The sequence below is a fragment of the Peromyscus californicus genome, unplaced genomic scaffold, assembly GCF_007827085.1.
Source record: "Peromyscus californicus insignis strain IS unplaced genomic scaffold, ASM782708v3 Scaffold_5__1_contigs__length_169319896, whole genome shotgun sequence".
In the NCBI taxonomy this organism is placed as follows: domain Eukaryota; kingdom Metazoa; phylum Chordata; class Mammalia; order Rodentia; family Cricetidae; genus Peromyscus; species Peromyscus californicus.
In genome coordinates this window covers 150,169,311-150,184,192 of record NW_026294573.1, presented here as the reverse complement: position 1 = coordinate 150,184,192, position 14,882 = coordinate 150,169,311, and the positions used below count along the sequence as shown (strand labels likewise).

The 14,882-nt window shown below is 39.6% G+C and overlaps 1 protein-coding gene across 1 annotated transcript in view; it reads left to right on the top strand.

The window, feature by feature from the left end:
- The window catches only part of Slc26a7 (solute carrier family 26 member 7), a 120,245-nt gene that overhangs the window by 59,392 nt on the left and 45,971 nt on the right, over nucleotides 1-14,882 (top strand). Inside the window, exons 6-9 of the mRNA XM_052718249.1 lie at nucleotides 5,482-5,634; nucleotides 9,512-9,594; nucleotides 11,642-11,789; nucleotides 13,801-13,914. Of these exons, the coding sequence (XP_052574209.1) occupies nucleotides 5,482-5,634; nucleotides 9,512-9,594; nucleotides 11,642-11,789; nucleotides 13,801-13,914 (498 nt within the window). The remainder of the gene's footprint in view (nucleotides 1-5,481; nucleotides 5,635-9,511; nucleotides 9,595-11,641; nucleotides 11,790-13,800; nucleotides 13,915-14,882) is intronic.

The window sequence follows — 14,882 nt, the reverse complement described above, 5'->3', positions numbered from 1 at the left end:
TCTTTTCTTTTGGTATTTGTGTTCACTACTTTGGGGGAAGGAATTATAAGAAGCTTATCAGTGCTGATCTTAAAATATTTAATAATGTAATGGTATGTAGGCAAGGTTGATAGGAGACATCCAAATCTTAGACACAGGGGAACTTGTTTAAACATTTGTTTGAGAATGATGAAAGATGGCTTTGGGGATATGAGGACTTACCAGGAGCTTGGAGTCAAATATCATCAGGTTGAACACAACTGTGATGGTGGATCATGTTGGGGCAGCCGAGGCTCATGGGTAAATGCACTGGAATGGTGTGACTGCTGCTGTAAGTAAGAGTGCAACAATCTGGAAATATTTTTCTGACTTCCATAAAGTGATGAAGAAAGCAGCATTCACCCTTGATTAAAGAACTGCTAGAATAGATGTAGTCAACAACTTTTGTTGACAGGTCTATAAGCATTGACGATGCAGCTGATAGATCCTGTCCTTGTTCTCCATGAGGGAGGATGTGAAGTCGAATGGGTGGATACAAATACAAACTGATGAGCAAGAATCTCATGCAGTATTAGGAAAGAAAAAATGGTCACTGCTTGATGGAAGTGGTCTGATAGGGTGGCTGGTGAGGAATGTGTGCTTCAGGTGGTCATACACCTCTGTTCTGAAAACATGACTTTCAAGGGAAAGACAGAGAGCTGAGAGAGACCCACTATCCATGGATACAAGCTTGACATGATGGAGGGGCAGACAGAATAGTTCTTTTCTTAAAATCCTTTTACGGGAAAGTCAAAAATTTTCTGCTTCTTTCCCTCAACTCTTGCACTTTGCCTCCAAGACGTATCCCGCAGATGTGCAGACCATTACCAGCTGTGGCAGCGTTCAACCAGACAGATTCTTCAGGAAACTGGATCCATTGTGAGACCATGGCAGCTACATGATCAAAATGGTTCAATGAGTCCTACTTCAGAAGACGTTCTTCCCAAAATGTAGGGAACGTCCATATTTCCAAACATGGATTTGTACACATATCAGGCCAAATTCAATTTCTGACTACAGTTTGCACATGTAATAAGCATGTGTGAATGTTAGCATTTTTTCCCTCTGGAAAAAGTCCTGGCCTTGTGGTTGATGACTAACTCCAAATCATATATTTAAAATTAAGACCCATAGAGCCACAGTTATTAGTTTGTACCTACTATTAAAATAGAATGCTGACGTTTAACAAAACTTTCTGATTTTACTGATACTCTCCTATTTCCCTAGTGAAATGCAACCTTTTTCATGACAGATCCTTAGTACAGAGGTGGCACAGGCAGAATAAATGATACTGAAGGTTTTATGTGTTTCATTTTTCATGGAAATAATTTATTCAAGTGTTCTGTGTGATCCCCTTGTAGGTAGTCTAGAATTACTAATGAATACTTATTATCAATGTTGTCCTCATACTTTAAGATGTTGTAGCTAATGCTTCCTCGTCTATATTTTATTGTAGTAACCAGGATGCTGGAGAAGGAGAGACGTTTGGGTGATTGGTATTTCTAGTTAACTGAGTATTGAAAAAACAGTCCATTATGTATTTAACACCTGTTAATATTTTCTAAGCATGTGAGATATTTCTCTTTGTGTCATGAAGCTTTGAAAGTGGACGTTCTGGATGAATTTTCTTCCTGCATGAGTGCGCCTCAGTGCAGGTCTTAGAGCCTCAGTCATTACTGTGCAGTGGAAAACGACTGAATGGGTGTGACTTCAGGGAGGCCTTTTGCTTTTTAGTTAGCTAATACTGTGAGCTTTTTCTGCCTTCAATTTTGATTCATTCTTATACAATTTTATGTACTAAGCATTTGATCGTTTATATCAGATCGACCACACCAAAGATAGATTACTTGGAATTTTCTGTGGTGGTAACTAGTATTTATCTCATTGCCTCCCACAAAATGGAACTTCACTAAGCATGAGTGGATGCAGCCATAACTACAGACCCACCTCAGAGGCTTAGCTCCAGTTTCCACACTGAGAAAAGAAGGCATTTATATACAATCCAGTCTTTCCTCTTTCAGAATCTTAGTCATGTTTCTCTCTCTCCCATCCAGAGGCATATTGTTACTTTTTATATTAGAACAGAATGTTAATTCACTCGGCAGTGTTACTTTCTTTCAAATGCTATTCAAGGAGTTGAGAGTCCATCACTGTAAAAATAGACAAACTTAGAAAAAATGGCCAACTCAGCTAAAAACATGAGTGTGTTTGGATGTGTAAAAGTACCTATGTAGTGTTTCATAAAAACCTCACCTCTAAATAAATTAAATGTAGCAATGTATATGCAGTGAATAAGTAATTTTCACTTTCTGAGCTGTCTCAAAATGGATTTGTTTATGTATATATGGATTTCCATTTTATGTCGTATAACAAACTAGTATTATAGTCTCAGAAGCGCTGAACTAATTTAATAAGTTGATCAGTCAGTTCTAACAAACTTGGTTATTCATCTGTACAGCATTGCTATTGCTTCTCTGAACTCTGAGAAGTCAATGATGATCCTTTTAGGAATTTTTAACTCATGTAGAGAGTGTGTACCAGCGTATCGAGACAACCAGACTTACAGGGAAAAAAAGCTTACCATGTGTTTAGGATACCCAGAGCACTATTAAGTGACCATATAGAAATGCTTGTGCCTGCCCTTACCTCCAGCTCTACAGCATCCGCATGTGCCACCCATATTCCATAAGCTGATTTAGCTTGTGACTTCTCTCAGTGAGTCCACATGACAGTCATTAGGACTCCTCCCAGCCTGTTCTCCTATTATGCTCTGTGTTCTTGTTTTAACGAGTCTTTGCCCACCCACCCCCACACCCCCATGCTCTTCTGGAGCATCTTGTAAGACATGCTTTGTTTGACGAGCTGTAGTTTAATCCAGACAGACAATAAAATCCCCGAGGGGGGCTCTCATTCCTTTCATTCTGGGGTGGTCATTTGTATTACTGCAAACATATGTTCTCAAAATGCACATTACATAAAAATCTGGTATGAATTGGGAGCTTCATTGTCATGGCATACTTTTAATCTCATGGGCAAAAGGCATAAAGAATAATATAAGTGCTTTAAGACATTTGGATGATTGGCTCTTTTGGACGAATAATCTCAATAATATTCTCACTTATCCTCAAACCACTGGACAGAGACTTGTATTTTGAGAGAATTTCTTGACACTCTGCTTATGCCCATACTCACTGGAATATATCACACTGAGGAAAACGTTATATTTCTGATTTTTAAAAATTAATTCAAATTTGATTTTGTGTGTATGGGTGTTTTGCCTGAGTGTATATGTGTGCACCGTTCACCTGCAGTGCCTGCATAGGCCAGAAGAGGGTATTGGATCCCCTGAAACTGGAGGTACAGTTGTCAGCTGCCAGGTGGGTGCTTGGAATCAAACATAGGTCCTCTGGAAGACCAGTTGGTGCTCACTGAACCATCTCTACAGCCTCCTGATTGGATTTCTATCTTGGGCTTTGAGTTGTAGGTAAATAGGAAAAATGGATTGTTTCTTCACTTGTAGGGATGCTGTGAACAGTTTTCATGCACAATGTGTAGTAACAGATAGGAAAAGTATTATCTGCATCTCATGTAGCGATGATAGTGCAGTGCTGAAAATCTTCCAAATGGCACTGAATAAGTATAGTGGTGTGAGCAGTACCAAGCAAAACTACCTGTTCCGTGTTCTATGATGTATTTCTAAATGAGTGTATCTGATTACACATGGATGGTTGTTTGTTGTTGTTGTTATTAATTATTATTGCTTTCTCTGTAAGTTAAAGTGCAGTTTGGACAACCTGATACTGCTTGAGTTGTTTTCACCCAGTCAAGCTTCACTATAGTTTCTTTGTCAGGATTATTAGAAGGTTAGTGACCATGCTCAATTTGTACAATTCAGGTATGTCCAAGAAGGGGGAGGAGAAACATTAGTCTATATACACGCAAAATCAAATTAAAAGACAATGTTCAAATGAGCTTGCTTAATATCAAATGTTTATATAGAGCAAAGGTTAGATTTAAGTTAGTTATTTTTTCTCCTTCACACATAATTTAGAATTCCTTAAAACACGTCCTGTGTCTTAACTCAAGTCAACCTGGTAGGTAAGCAAGTACCCACAAAACTCTAAATTATTGAGTTAAATGTTTTTGACACTTAGTCGAATAAATACAAGCTCTCAACTTAATGCAGATTTTAATTTTATTCTTTTCCTTGACTTGACTCTAAATTTATTTTTCTGTGTTATTATTATACCTTCTTCACAGTCACAAATTGTTTGATGGTAGCATATGTCGTGTGTGTGTGTGTGTGTGTGTGTGTGTGTGTGTGTGTGTGTGTGTGTGTGGTGGGTGCACAGGCATCTGGAGGTCAAAGGTCAGTACCAGGGTGTCTTCTTCAATTGATAATTGATCTCTGCCTTATTATTTGAGACAGGGTCTCTCACTGAATCTGGAGCTTAGAGGCATGTCTAGGCTGGCTGTCCAGCATGCTCCTGAGATCTTCCTGTCTCCCTTTCCAGTGCGTAGCTGATAGACACATGTCATTGCTCAGGCTTTTGAATGTGGGTTCTGAGCTGTTGAATTCTGAGCCATCAGAGAGAGCCATCTCCGGAGATTGGTTCTCCCAATGCATTGGTTTCTTGACCATGCGTTTTCAGAAGTCATGCATTACTTTAATCATAGTCTAGGCTTTGAGTTTTATAAATGTGACCTTAATGCAAAATATTTCCACAGACTCTTTCCCCCACCTCTTTCTATCTGTTGCCTGTTCTGTTCCTGTTTACTGGTTTTGGAAGGGCTACCCTCATTGTTCACACATTCAGTCATATACTTCAGGTATCCAAACCATATTATTACCATAATGTTATACTAATTGATTAATTTAGTAGTAGTCCCTACATTGTATGGTGAAGTCTGTGAATGTTAAGGCTGTTTCTAAACTGTTCACCATTGTCGACCTAGCACTGTCATACATATGTGGTGATAAACAAACAAATGCAGAGTAGCTGAGAACATGGTAACAGATTATAATAAGCCAAGTGTCTGATGTCAATTAAATACCAGCTCTTGACATACATGTGTGCGTATGTGTGTGTGTGTGTGTGTGTGTGTGTGTGTATGTGTGTGTGTGTGTGTGTGTGTGTGTGTGTGTGTGTTCCTGTTAAATTTGGGAGAGTAGTGGGATTCAAAAGGTGGGGGTCTCTTTGCTCATTCACGTGCCAAGACTTGTCCCCTGGCTCCTTATTAGTGTCATACATAGTTGACCTGAGTTTGATGGAAGAATGAAGGACAAGAGAATTTTATGCATGAAAACACAGCTTTCTCTTCCAGCACTTGCTCTTCTCCCTACCTTTGCATCTTCCCGTCATTAGGAGTTTTTAGTAAAGCACCATGGAGTTTGTTTAGGGCCAGGTTTGCGCTCGGCGTTTTGTGTTCAGTCCTGACTTTGTTCCTTTCTCATTCCTGTAGATTTACGCATTTGTTTTTGAGAACATCGAGTCTGTTCAGCTGGAAGCTCTGCTCTTATCCTTGCTGAGCATCGTTGTCCTTGTTCTCGTTAAAGAGCTGAATGAACAGTTTAAAAGAAAAATCAAAGTTGTTCTTCCTGTCGACTTGGTTTTGGTAAGTATGCAATCAACAACACTTAGTTGTTTTCGGGGGTGAGGGTAAAGTCTGCAGATGCTCACTGTATTTTCTACAGCAACCCACAGCCGTTCCTGTGTCTCATTAATGAAAGACTAATTTGCATGGATATACATTAATCTAAGAAACATTTTGAGTCAATAATTTTAAAAAGGAAGGACATATGTTTTCAATTTACACAGCATTTCTCATATGCTTTCAATTTTTTATAAAAATAAGAGGACATATCGCCTGAGATCTCATAAGAGACATATCTAAGAGTGAGTATCCAATGATATTGGGTATGATCTTATGCAAAGTAATAAAATATGACACCCTGTGCTATTGCCATGACACCTCTGTGACACACATTAAACTATTATCTGGCAAATACTCATTAATGATTGGAAGGTTTGTTGATTTTCCTGTTACTGAACTAATTTTACCTCTCTGAAAAGATGCTCAGGATTTTCATTGGCCAGGACTGGTTCTTCAAAATATGTTTGTGACTGGAAAAATACATCATATCTTGCTTCTAAAGACTGAAGTTTTAAGAGCCTTTCCCAGGAGCACTTAGTAAAGTATCACATTGACATGACCACAGTCTACATTAATGAGCTTTAAATAGTCCTTGGATTTTCATGTATATTATAAATGGTATCCAAATAACTTCATCGATTGAAATTTTGATGGCAAGATCCATGCCATCTTACCTCAAAGTTTGGAAGAGGTTAAGAAATGTCCATTGTATCTTGGAAATCTATATTAAAAGTTTTATAAAACCAAAATTTGAAAATAACCTTCGGGAGACAGGTCCCTAACCTAGTCATAAAGCATCTGACATTCTCTAAAAAATTGGTAAGGATCATTTCTAAAATGACAGATATTCTTGAGATGGCGTGGACTTTCAAGACCCTTGGCAAGAGCCCCCATGCAAACCCAAATACTTAAAAGTCGCAGAACATAATGTTAAAGAAAGCAGGTTCTGTTTTTTTTTTGTTGTTGTTGTTGTTATTCATTTTTTACCTCAACTACTGTATCTCTGTGATGACCTTGGAAAGCAGGTTAGAATAGAGAATTCTACTCCAGCGAGTCTGAGAGAATGTGGCCGTGTGAGTAGGCTTGCCTTTTCCCTCCCCCGCCAGCTTCATCACACTCATAAGGTATCCTATATACACACACGGATACCCCTGAACCACTGTCAAGCTTTGGACACGTCCACTGCACCATCACCACTGCCTCTTGGTCTTCCCTGGGTCCCTGGGTCGCTCTGGTAAGGAAGATCTGCTGCAACCAGGCTGGTGCTGTATAGGCAGGGAATGACAGATACTTGAGTGTCTGCAGCATGGAAGAGAAACAAGGGTAGAATTTGAGTTGGGCACCTATTGTTTTTTCTTATAAAGCTTCCAACTTATAGGGAACGTGACAGTTGGAGGAGAGCCAGATTAGAACTATCTTTAGCAATCGGGGCATAATCCCTTCCTGCCCATGTCGAAGAGCCGAAGAGCCACGCTGGCCTGTATATACCTATATTACTAACAAACTGCTAAAGAGGAACTGGTGAACTCAAGATAAAGAAACTTAATCATGTTATCAAAATACAGCGAGGAAGCAGGGTGCTTGCTGTCTCCATGACCATTTCAGTAACTTAGAGATAACTATTATATCACATTAATATCTATATAGTTTTATTTTTGCCTTTTCTTTGTTAAATCCAAAGTAATATTTTGCTTTTTAAGCACATTTGATGCTTTAGAAATTTTTGTAAATTCAGTTAAACATCAGCTGAAGGCATTCTTAGGAACATAACTACAAAGACCGCTACTTAATATTGAGCATTGATTGCTAGATGTTCCTTATTTGACAGTGTAATTTTGTTATGTTTTTTCTCTGGCCATGCTTATGGGGAATTTGTACTTTAAGTGTATGATTGATGTATCCATTTTAAGAAGATGAATCATTCCATACTGTTTTTTATTGTTTCATTTCTATTTGTCTATAGAAGATTTCAAGGTTCATTTTAGGTGATAAAACTAGTTTTTACTTTATCCCAATTGTTATTCTTTTAGTAGCCCAATTTGGAAGGCTTTGTTTCTTTTGCCATTTGTATTTAGGATCTCAAATACAATTTGTCCACAGCCCAGCGCAGTGGGTCATGAAATTATGTAGTAACAGGTCAGAAGAACTGACGTAAGCCATCGTCAGCATCTCTTCAGATCAACCTAAGATCTCTACCTAAAAGGCCCAGGCTATGTTCTCAGGGAGCAGAAACTGACATAGTGTAAAGAGAGTGCCTCAGGTTAGACAACATGGAAGTCCCAGAGCTGAGATGAAAGACTGTGAAAACGGGTGGAAGATGCTCGGGGACATCGCCGATACGACGGAGGCTGACCTGGCTCTGACATGTGCTTAAAGATGACTGTGGGGCCGAGGAGCTATGTCATCCGCTAAGTGTGTAAGTGTGAGGTCTAGAGTTCAGATACCCAGAACTCTTCTAAACGCCACCCAGGCACAGCAGACCGCCTGGACTTCCAGCCTTGGAAGACGGTAATAGGGGATCACCAGGACGAACTGGCCGTCCAGATTAGCCATATAGAGAAACTCTGGGCTTGATTGAGAGACCCTACCTCAACGAATAAGGAGGAATAGCAGAAAAATATTAACTTTGGTCCTCCACATGTACAAGAATCCTTGCGCATTTGCACACATGCAAACATGTGTGCCCCCACACAGGCAAATATGTATGCACACATGTAACACACACATGCACATGCACATATAGACACACTGGCTATGACTGTAGACAGAGCAAGTGACCTTGCTTGAATATCTCAATAATATCAAAATAAGTTATCTGAACCTCCTTGAGGGCTATCTGAAAGTCATTTGTCCCACCAGGCTGGGAACTGGCATGTTTTACTTCATGAAGGAGATAAAGCCTCAAATTTTTTTAAAAAAAAATGAGGCTGTAAACCAGCATTTATTACTAGCAGAGTAAGAATATTGAACAGCAGTTTATGCTCTTGAGAGGTTGCTCTCACAGAGGGATAATGTTCTCACAAAGCATTCCTTCATGTAATGAGAGAAAAGTAGGTTGAAATGCAGTACGTGCACACACACACACACACACACACACACACACACACACACACACACACACCACTACATTTTGGGCCTCTTGGGCCTTCAAAACTGTACATACTTGGGTGAGTACAAAGCAGAATGTGAGAAAAAACATGAGATTACACATACTGTACTTTGAAAACTCAGAGGGACATCTTGAATTTTAGAAGTATATTTTAGAATTGTACTTGACACATGATTGGTGACTTTGCATAATAATTAGTTCACTGTGACATTATGTTTACAGTTTAATTATCAGATCAAAATCATTGGCATAGCCATTGTCTTTGTTATTTTGCATTCTTTTGTACTGGAACATTCTAAATCCTTTTATCAGAGATTTTAGAATACACAGTTAATCATCATCAATGGTGGATATTTATTGAACTGCGTTCTAAGACCTCAGAAGCTAATGCTTCCTATCCAAGTTCACTCTGTGCCTGTTAATCATTTTCTCCTTACCTTTCCCCCTATTTTTCTTTTCTTTTCTTTTTTTTTTTTGTGACACAGGAACTATTATATAGCCCAGGCTGCTCTCAAATTTGAGATCCTCATGTCTCGGCATCCTGACAGCTAGGATTACAGACATGCAACACCAATCCTGGCTTAATTCTTAGCATTTCATTAATAAATAGTAATTATGGAACATATAATGTATATTTTTAAGTGGTCTTAGGTGTTTGAAAGCCAGCTAGTAATACACACACGCACACATATATCTGTCTTTCTTTCTTTTTTGTATGGAACCACACAGATCATTGCTGCCTCATTTGCTTGCTATTGTACCAACATGGAAAACACATATGGATTAGAAGTAGTTGGACACATTCCAAATGGGTAATGTAGACTTTCTTTTAATATGTCTTTATCTGAGTGTTTGTTTTTGGTGTTCAAAGGGCCTGGGCCTGGGTACGTATGGATTTCATTTCTTTTTGTGGCTGTATGAGGCAAAATTCTAATTAATTTTTGTTATAAATGACAAAACCAACATGTGGAGAAAAACAGTAATTTTTTAGGTTATAAGCTAACCTGTTATTAAATAAGCATGTAATTGTCTTATGCAGCATTGCTTCAAGTAAAAGATTCCAAAAGTATTTGCAAAGACATGGCTAGAAAAATAATGGAGGTGGCTAAATTTGCAAATTTCTGGACTTGGTCCAACTTAATTCCTCAGCCACACATGTTCTTGTGGTCATTTTTCTTTCACTAAAGTTATGATAAATGTAAGCAAGCATCCTGTGGAACTGGAAACTGGGCCTGAGTAGAGAGTTATAGAGAAGGGTAGGGTAGAGCTGGCCTGGCTCCCCACCTCTCTCTAGTTTTCCACTAGGCTGCAAGAGAATGTTTCCCATATATAACATCGTAAAGGACAAACGTCCTTCCAAAAAACAGCCTGACAAGGAGAGAAAAATGGGCACCTTAGGACTTAGTCCCTTCTTCTAGGCTGTATAACACAGATGAGTAAAAATTTTGAGACAAAGTTAAGAGTAGTTGGGTCTTCTATATTTTATTTTTCACCCCTTAAAACAAAGAAATAATAGAAAAATTCTTAGAAACTAAAAAAGATTAATTTTAAGAAATCCTGTGTTTACTGGCCTATGCAAATGCAGGTAAAGGAGGGTTTCCTCAATCAACCCTAGTTTCCTAAAGGTTCCCTGCCTTTCCTTTGAAAGCCAATGAATTGTTTCTTCTTCAGTCCTGTTGTTATTAATTACATTTTAATAATGAAATAAGAGTTCCATTTCTTTATTTCAAGTTTTGTATGATATGTATCTTAGCAAGCATGTTCATAAAAATCTGTTTTGAGAATAAGGGTTAGTAAGTGGGTAACAAAAATTCGTGACTGTCTTCCATCTATCCTTGTTCACCCTTACTTGAATTCCCTTTCCAGAAGCACTCTTAAGAAATTGCAAAAACACATGGCTTTGAAAACCAAGAAATGAGATCAAAGCCCAGTTCAGCTGTTCCCCTTGTAACCTTCCTCCAAACATTTTCTCATCCCTACAGTGTTTGTGGTGTACTTGATTTGGGGTTGTTGGGAAAATTGAATGAAACAGTTAATGAGAAAGAGCCCACACTCTACTCACACCCTAGATAGTAAGATACCAACCAGTATGAAATCACTTCCCCCTTTTCTTTTCTTTTCTTTTTACCACAGGGATTCTTTGGGTGTGTGTGGGGGGGATAAGTCTCCCAAAATGATAAGGGATACATAAGTGGTCATTTGGCTTACATGGTTTTCAAGGGACAATAAGACATAATGGCTGGGTATTATCTGAGAAATGTTTTAAAGACTTCTTTGAAATGAAGTTAAGTGTGGCTATTTTGCAATAGAGAGTAGATGAGCTCTTCCTACATATTTTCTTTAGTTTGTGTAAGCCATGATTAACTGTCTCATGAAAGGATTGAGTTAAAAAGGTAATTACCTTAATGAAGTCAACGGCATATTTGGAGATTAGCCAACAGTAAGGTAAGCTAGTGTTTGCCTGAAACTCTGCAGCATTCAAGGGGGGATATCCAGCTCCAGTGCCAGCCAAATAAATATTTGGAAAAGTTCAAATGAAACGAAGGCCCAGATATGCTTTTGTTTCCTACAAGAAACTTTTGTCAAGTCAGAATTTCTGCGGTATGACCTGAATTCCCTTGACGTGAGTGTCAGCTAAATGCATGGGGCTCTCCCTGTGGTGTTTCCTACAGTTTTGCTTCTCTGCTAAATAATGGTGAAATAACAGGTCTTCTCCGGAAAAGAGTGCTTAGCTTTTCCCTCGGGGGTTTCACGTATTCCATGTAAACTTTAGAAACATTATTGCAGTGGAATTCACCGTGAGTTGTTACAGAAATGACAGGAAGGTTGGTGGCTTCAATCCAGTCTCCCTCTCCATAGGATTCCTCCACCCCATGCTCCACCCATGAACATCCTCTCTGCAGTGCTCACGGAAGCTTTTGGAGTTGCGCTTGTAGGCTACGTGGCCTCACTGTCTCTCGCTCAAGGATCTGCCAAGAAGTTCAAATATTCAGTTGATGACAACCAGGTAGAGTGTGCCCCCAGCCCCTCTCTAGCCAGTGTGTTTTACTGCTCCGTAGACACTTAGATACTGAAAAGGTCAAATGTTTGAAAATACAACCTTTCTAATGTGTAGCAAGACTGGCCAGAAGAAAGCAGTAAAGTCTCCGAGTCATTCCCGGAAGCTAAGAGTCTATTGTTCCCAGCTTATAATACATTAATTTGTTCATTCCCTCCTTTTATTTGCATGTGTGTCAGAGGGCAGCCTCCAGGATTCAGTTCTTTTCTTCACAGTGTGGGTCCTGGGATGGAATGAGATCATCAGGTTTTGAGGCCAGTGCCTTCACCTGCTGAGTTATCTCATTGACCCTTAAAACACATTTTTAGAAACATACACCTTCATGTTCTTTTATTTGGTTTTAGGAGAGTCACCAAGCGTATTTGTCATTTCATGACACATAACTAATATGTCGACACTACATGTCGACTTCACACTACAGGGTGTGAAGTCCTGTTCCTGCGTACTTGAGAGTGCGTGCACACTTGTTTCCTGAATCTGTTTCTCCTGATATCTTTGTGATGCCTCAAGGCCCCACACTGCTCTGTGGGCCTGCACAGAAGCTGCAGTGTACTGCCTACAAGCCCACTGCCACCTGCACACAGAACTCATGCTGAGGTTATCGGCCTCAGTTCTCTCGGGATATGTGAATATTAAGCCCTGCTATAGGTTCCAAGGATAAAATAATGAACTACTTTGATGAATGTTTTCATCCACTCAGAAACTCTCAGGGCCTTCCTCCTTTCACGCTCAAATCACAGACCTCATTGCCATGACTTACACGGCTGTATGTCTTCAGGATCCCATTTCTTATCTGGTCTCTTATGATATGTCCTGGCCACACTTTCTGTATCTTCTTTGAACTCACTAGTCGGGATTCCGGCTGGAGAATTTTGCACTCACAGTTCTATTTCCTGTGAATCCTGCCCCCTCACACATCTGTACAACTTTCTCATTCAGATCCTCACTTCACAGGAAGACCTCTGTTGACCAGACTCCTCACATCCAGGCCTCTCCGACACCCTTTTCTACTTGCTGTCTATTTGCTGTCTATGTTTTCTTGTCAGAACCACATCTCTCCGAGGCCAGAGATGATTGTTTACAGTAACTGGTGCCAATAGGGGCAGGCAGGGTGTTAGGAGGCATTTTCATTTATCCAGTAGAAACATGGTGACTGGAGCAGGCCCTGGTGAGGAAAAGCCTATGTGGATGCACACTGGATTGCATCTGGAGTTTCTGGGAAGAATCATGTACAGTTGGGGGCTAGACATGGGAGGATGTGATTGGGATTCGAGGGCCCTGTAGACCAGTTACCGAGTTTTCATTAGCCATCAAATGTGAATGCCAAATAACAGGTTGGATATGGGAGTCTGAAGTTCAGGAGAGGAGTCCACGCTGAAGATGTAAATGCGGGAGTTGTCCGTTTATATCTGTGTAGTTAAGATGTAGATACACAAGGCAAATAGTCCTACATTGGCAACTGGTTAGATAACAAAGGAAACTGAGAAGTGACAGCCAGAAAGCTGGAGGGAAAATTGGAGTGTGAGGTCTGAGAAGTCACTGGAAGGGATCTTTAAAGAAGGGTGAAATAAGTAACTGTGGAAAATGCATCTTTATACCAGGTAAGGGAAGAAGGAGTCACTGGAGTTAGTCAGGCAGAAGTTGTGAGGAAAGGGTGGGAACAGAACTCTGACTGGGGTGACTGAGAATATAGACATGGACAATGGAAATCATGAGTAAAGAGAAATTTCTCACAAGTTTATTGTCAAAGATGAAAGAGTGATGTGCTCAGAATAGTCTTGGAGGATGACAAACAGTCAACGAACATTGACTATTTTTATTATAAACTGTTGCATCTCAGCTGATGAGAAGAATAGTAACTGAGCATAAACAAGCTTCATTCTTTGACAAATTGTACCTGGGACTCTAGAAGGGGACTGTGATAAAGAAATGTTCTATTCTCCCATAACTAATCTTGCAGGAATTTTTGGCCCACGGCCTCAGCAATGTGATCCCTTCATTTTTCTTCTGTATCCCAAGTGCTGCTGCCATGGGAAGGACGGCTGGTCTGTACAGCACAGGCGCAAAGACACAGGTAACAACCGTTCTGCAGGGAAAGAGGGACTGTGGGGCCGCCATCCCTTCTCAGACTAGAAGAGAGAGGTACCGAGCCTTGAAAATGTTGCTAATTTGTATTTTCTAAGCAGCTTCTAGAAACCCTCCCTCCCTCCCTCTCCTGCTCCCTCTTTCCCATTCTCTCTCCCCCTCTTTTTCTTATCTTTCCCCATTAATGACTTTCCCACAGGCTCAATGATTCAAGGAGCAAACTGCTGAATTCTGCAGCCAAGGCAGCTTTATTTTATTATTAGCAATCTTGAAGCCGGGGCTCCATCTAGTGGTGTCTCAGTTAACCTAACCAGTCTCGATGACTTTTTCTTTTTCTTTCTTTTTTGTTTTCTATTTGCTTACTTCCTTGAAATAAAAGATAATCAAGTCTATGCAGAATCAGTTCTCGACACTAACATTGCATGTATAGCAATGAGCAAATGTGCCAAAGTACCATTCTATATATGTGAATATTTGGGATTAAAGAAACACTTGAGATATATATATATATAAAATTAGGAACTCAAAAGAATTCATTTTTTTTGCAAGCCTGATCTATATTAGGCATTATGCTGCATAATGGCAGAGTGATGATGATGATGATGATGATGATAGAGACGATGGTACTGATGGTGGTGGAAACAATATTGAATTATGTGTCAGGCATTGTGTGTCTAATTTTTTATATAAATGGACTCAATCTCTTAGGTAACTCATTGAAAGCTGTAAAATTGTTCTCTGTTTCTGTGTGAGAAAGTTGAGGGAAATGTGGCTGAAATAATTGATCCAGGTGTTGTGTACAAAACTTTTCCTAGGGAGACCCAACACACATACATCTACTCATCTCAGATAAGTATCCCACTACAGATCTATGTATGTACAGTGCAGATACCAACAAAGTCCAACTTGGAGAACTAATGATTTTTATTGGGGTTGCATATAATAATATGTGTGAGG